This window comes from Rattus norvegicus, chromosome 10 (assembly GCF_036323735.1).
Source record: "Rattus norvegicus strain BN/NHsdMcwi chromosome 10, GRCr8, whole genome shotgun sequence".
Taxonomy (NCBI): Eukaryota; Metazoa; Chordata; class Mammalia; order Rodentia; family Muridae; genus Rattus; species Rattus norvegicus.
This window is the reverse complement of record NC_086028.1, coordinates 64,140,664-64,146,617: the sequence shown is the minus strand read 5'-3', so window position 1 is coordinate 64,146,617 and position 5,954 is coordinate 64,140,664. Positions and strand designations below refer to the sequence as shown.

General features: G+C 46.3%; 1 protein-coding gene across 1 annotated transcript; it reads left to right on the top strand.

Annotated features, from left to right (window-relative positions):
- Positions 1-894: 894 nt before the first annotated feature.
- Positions 895-2,058, top strand: Ccnq (cyclin Q). The gene has a single exon (NM_001025412.1). It carries the CDS (start codon positions 906-908, stop codon positions 1,656-1,658), a length of 753 nt encoding a protein of 250 aa, NP_001020583.1. The 5' UTR covers positions 895-905; the 3' UTR covers positions 1,659-2,058.
- The last annotated feature ends 3,896 nt before the right edge of the window (positions 2,059-5,954 follow it).

Here is a 5,954-nt window from a genome sequence, read left to right as displayed (position 1 = left end):
CTTAGAATCCCTTCTGGCTTAGGGTGTTTCTCTGTTTTTGTTTTGGTTTTTTGTTTTTGTTTTTGTTTTTGTTTTTTTTTTTTTAGTTTATAAAAGTCTTAATACAGACATATAAAACATAAATGTAAGTGAAAGGTTTGTCAGAATAAACAAATCAGTAATAGCCAAAGTTCATGAACTGATGCTGTGTGATGGTGGCGGTGGCAGTGGCAGCGGCACACGCCTTTGATCCCGAGCAGAGGGAGGCGGACTCCTGTGATTTGGAGGCCACCCTGGTCTACAGAGCGAGTTCCAGGACAGCCAAGGCTACGATACAGAACCCCTGTCCAGATTTTTCTTTTTTCAATGGAAACAAAACATCACTGAGTGTGGTGTTTCACACCTGAAATCCCTGGACCCAGGAGGTTGGGATGAAAGGATCAAGAGTACAAGGCCAGTCTGGGCTGTGTAGAAAACCTCACTCAAAAAATAATATGCAGCACACTTGATATGCCTAAATCACTCGTTCACTTTTCACAAGAGCTCTGTGAGGGGGGACAGTCAACCACCCCAACTTGCAGATGTAGAGGATCAACCAAAGACCCCAGGGTCACAGAGGTGAATGCCACGGCAAGGGTTGGCCCTCATCCTTTCCATAGCCTGGATTCTCAGAAACAGTGAGAAAGTCCCCTAAATCAGAAGTGGTATCTTCTCAGATGTCTTAAAAATAGCACTCCCTTGGCTCCAGCAAGCTGCTCCTGAGATCCTATCTTTAAATGTAGAGGGAAAAAGCCGAGCAGGGTGGGTGTGGCGGCAGGGCGGGTGGGGGCGTGCCGTCAAGCGGCCACGCCCCCTCCGCGAGGACCCTCGGAGCCGGCCTCGGCGCGCCGGAGTGCTTCTCCTTCCGGGGCGGCCTGCTGGGCCTCATGGAGGCTGTTCGGCCAGACAGCTGCGAAAGAGGGACAGCGGCGGCGCGAGCCGAAGAGAGGCCGGCTCCCGAGGCGAGGGCGCACTTCCGAGTAACTCGGTTTATCATGGAAGCAGGCGTCAAGCTAGGCATGCAGTCCATCCCCATCGCCACTGCGTGCACCATTTACCATAAATTCTTCTGCGAGATTAACCTGGACGCGTATGACCTCTACCTGGTCGCCATGTCTTCCCTTTACTTGGCCGGCAAAGTGGAGGAGCAACACTTGCGTACTCGTGACATCATCAACGTGTCGCACAGGTACTTTAACCCGGGCAGTGAGCCGTTGGAGCTGGATTCCCGCTTCTGGGAGCTACGAGACAGCATTGTACAATGTGAGCTTCTTATGCTACGAGTTCTGCGCTTCCAAGTCTCTTTCCAGCATCCACACAAGTACCTGCTGCACTACTTGATTTCCCTCAAGAACTGGCTGAATCGTTACAGCTGGCAACGAACCCCCATCTCTGTTACAGCTTGGGCTCTGCTACGAGATAGCTACCACGGCGGGTTATGCCTCCGCTTCCAGGCTCAGCACCTAGCCGTGGCTGTGCTCTACCTGGCCCTACAGGTTTATGGAGTCGAGGTGCCTGCAGAGGGTGAGGCTGAGAAGCCTTGGTGGCAGGTATTTAGTGATGACCTTACCAAGCCAATCATAGATAATATTGTGTCTGATCTCATTCAGATCTATACTATGGATACAGAGATCCCCTAAGGCCCTGGCCGAGGTCCGACCAAAGACCAGGATGATCAGAGGCCTGGGGTATCGTGCTACCAAGTTGCTATGATGGCATGTCTACACTCGGAGGACTGGTTGTGCTGGCAGAGGATGTCACTGGTGACTGCAATGACATGTTGTCATTTTGTCCCCAGCAGCCCTTGTTCAAATAATGCCAAGAGCCTCCATGTGGGCAGGACATATTGAGCTTCCTAGGACTGGCTGCATCAGCTTTTGCCCTTTGAGAAGATGCTGCATTCGAGGCATGGACCATTGCAATTGCGGCGGGAGGTCGCCAATAGGACTGCACCCTTAGGAGAAGTATGAATGTGTAACATAGAATCTTATTTTGTATAATAAAGATTATGCAAATAAAATATGGGAAAGGTTTAACGCACCAAAGTCTGCCTTGTGGTATTACTTAGTTACAATAGGAGAGATACTGGAAACTAAATGATCAGTATTGGGGATATGGTTGGTGAAGCATGGTACATCCAAACAATGGAGTATTATTTAACCACTAAAACATATTTATAAGGGGTTATGACAATGCGGGTAAAGGATCATATTAGGCAGCATAGAGGATAGCAGGCTTATAGTGTGCTATAATTTCTACAAAAGAGAAATATACAAAAATAGGCAAAGTATTGATTAGTTGGGGAGTGTTAAGTGTATAATAATGACCGTGAGGATTTCTGTCTTTTGTTCTAACTCTTTGCATTCTCAACCATTCTCCCATGGTTATGGATCTTTATGGTGAGGTCTAGCTTATCTTCCCAGGTGTCTGTTTAAGGGAACAATCGTCATAGTCCATTATCCCCAGATAAGACAGAGTAAGACAGTTGTGTTAGAGCTGCCTTCTTTTGCCCTGGCTGATAGCATCAAGAAGAGCGAGCAGCCTCTTGAAGGTCAAGGGGAAAGACTGAGCATGGTGAGGGCAGGAGGATCCTGAGTTCTAGACCAGTCTTGGCTATGGAGTAAGACCCCATCTCAAACTTAAACAATAAACAGGAGCAGGGAAAGGAGTGTTGGGAGCAGAGACCCAGGAGTCATTTAACCCTTCATGCTCTCCACAGACTTTCCCCTCATGCCTACAGTGTGTCAGGCACCACTCTGGACTGTTGTGCACAAAAGCACAGCAGAAGCTTAGACACTCTAGAAGTGCCTGCCTATCACATAAGAAAACAGAAGGACCCCAGAGACATATTGCTACAGATCCTGGGTCTTAGGATGAGATAAGCCTTGGAAGGGAACAAAAATCAAAGCTCTGTGATGCCCATGATGCACCCTGGGCCAGAGTAGGATTTCTCCGAGGTCAACTGCCTACTTGTCATTGCTAGGGCCTAGGACAGTGGAGGTCAGAAGAGGGTGTTGGATCTCTGGAACTGGAGTTAGGGATGATTGTGAATCTCCACGTGGGTGCTGGGAACCTGGGTCCTCTTCGAGTGCAAGAAATGTTCTCATCTACTGAGCTGTCTCTCTAGCCCCGAGAGTTCCCTTAAAGCAGCAGTTAGCCTCAAATATGAAACAAGTTTTGAAGTCTAAATGTAGTAAATGAGGTGTATGGATTTGGCTGGTTGGTTGATTGGTTTGTTATTGTCCCCCACCATCACTTCCCCATCCCTACCCCCAGGCTTTCTTTTTGTAGCCCTGGCTGTCCTGGAACTCAATTTGTAGACCAGGCTGGCCTTGAACACAGAGATCCACCTGCCTCTGCCTCCCTAGTGCTGGAGCTAAAGGTGTGAGCCACCACTGCCCTGAGGATATGATTTAACTGGTGAGGACGTTCCTTGGAGCTGGAAATGTAGTTCAGTTGGTAAGGTTCTTGCCTAACACTCCCAAAGCCCTAAGTTCAGTCACCAGCACTATATAAACTAGGTATGGTGGCACATACCTATAATCCTAACACTCAGGAGGTGGAAGCAGGAGAATCAGAAGTTAATGGTCATCCTTGGTTGCAGAATGAGTTGAACTAGCATGGGCCAATGCAGTGTCACAAGAGTAGACAAACAGATAAATAAGTATTTGTCCTTCTACTTACTAATGTTTTAAAACATCTAGGGCCTGATAATATACTAATGCCTCCATCGTGGTGTGTGTCCCTATCTCCGAAAGGGACTTCTGTGAGGACTGTGTGCTTTACGCCATCTTCAAAAATTTATGTTAGAATTAAATTGGAAAGTCTGCATACTTTAAAAACATGATGGACTCTGATGCATGACCCTTGAAAGTCTTGGAAGTAGTCAGTCATTCAAGTTCTTATCAGTAATCTTATTCACCTTAAATTCTTTTATTTATTTATTTATTTATTTATTTATTTATTTATTTATTTATTTATTTTTAAGAAACAAGATCTCTCCATATAGCCATGGCTGTCCTGGAACTCACTGTGCAGACTAGGCTGGCCTCAAACTCCCAAAGATCTACCTACCTCTGTCCCTCTGTCCTCCAGCACTGGAATTAGAGGTATGTATAACCATGACTAGCACCTTTTAAGCGCGCTCTCTCTCTCTCTCTCCCTCTCTCTCTCTCTCTCTCTCTCTCTCTCTCTCCACTTATTGATTTATTTTGTGTGAATATTTTGTTCACACATGCATGTATGTATGCCTGACAGATCCCCTGGAACTGGGGTTACGGACAGTTATGAGCCATTATATAAATGCTGGGAATTGAATCCAGGTCCTTTGCAAGAACAAAAGCACTCTTAACTACTGAGCCATCTCTCTAACCCCAAATAAATGTTTGTTTGTTTGTTTGTTTGTTTTCTGTCAACCTGACTGGTCTCACTCTCACAGAGATCCACATGCTTCTGCCTTCCAAGTGCTGGCATTAAAGGCCTGCACTGCTACACCCAGCTTCTAAAATCTTTATACCTACCCATGACCAAGTATGCCTATCCTTTATGGCCATGGATTTTTCTATGATTTCTTCAAAATGTTTGTGTCATTTCTGAAGTGTCCCTGCTCATCTGATATCATCAGATTTTTTTTCAGCTCATTAGCGTGATATGTTCTCCTCAGTGTGAAATTGCTGACATCGGTGAGGTGTGAATCCGCCCTCCTGGGTTCTGCTCCTAGGAGAATTCTCTGCAGGACTGTGAGTCATGACTTCTAGATGAGAATGTTTGTCTATTTTGGTTCATTGAATTCTTGGAATAAGAGTCTTTTTGTGTCAAAAGAGGGTCGGGCTACATCTCAGTCTCACCTGAGCAGCAGCACACATCAAAACGCACCAAGCTATCTCTGAAGGCTTATTTCGTGTTCAACATGGAACCGGGCTTTTGCAGTCAGATTCTCTGTGGCTCCAGTTCTGTTTAGAGGTGTGCTCTGGAACACCAATGCGTCTTTTATTTTGAAGAGAGACCCACCACATTGGTTCTCCACAGCCCAGGTTTAGAGAACTTAGCTGGCCTCTTCCACTCACCCAGATCTCAGCACATAGGCAGACCCTCAACTTGGCCCTCTTCCAGGAATAATGACAAAAATCAATCGTTTGTGTGCATTTCATAGAAACTTTCATCTACAGTTATCCCTTGCCTCTTCAGTGAGTTCTATAAAAGTTTCACCTACATTATCACATGTATCTTCAAAATAACCCCTTCAAAGGAGATATTATAACAAAGTTGAGATTAACCAGAAAGCAAAACAAGCTGTTCAAGATCTTGGGTCCCCAGATCCTAGTAGCAGCTTCCAGTCTTAGTGTGGCTGCCCTAATTCCCTCTTGAGTCTCATCTTGTCCCTTGTAACTTGCTAGGAGCTCCAGTCTTGGCAAAGGGAAGCCCACAGTCTTTAACACTTTTAGTCCAAGCATGTCGCTGAGAACTTGCTCAGGCCAGCTGGACGTGTGTGACAGAGACGCTTTATTCTCCAGCCCTGTGCTCCTCCACCCCCATTCTCTGATCAATGAGGTCATCACAGAGTTACTTCCTGCTGCTTCGGGCACCCTCCTCCCACTCAGTACCCTCAGCAGCCCCCAGCTTCCCAGTTCTAATCACCACAAGGTGACTAGGGCCTTGGAGTAGGCCCAAACCAGTAAAGGATGTTAAAAAAGTCCACACAGTAACAATGCTGTGTTAACTATTTCTGTATAAGAAATTATCTCAAAGTTTAGCTGTTTAAAACAGAAAAGGAAGTGGATGGGATAGCTCAGCTGGAAAAGGTGCTTGCTGTGTACACCAGAGGACCTGAGTTTGATCCCTGGAGCTCAAATAAAGGTGGAAGGGGAGAACTGACTTCACAAAGTTGTCCTCTGATTGCCACATGAGCGGTACACACACACACACACACACACACA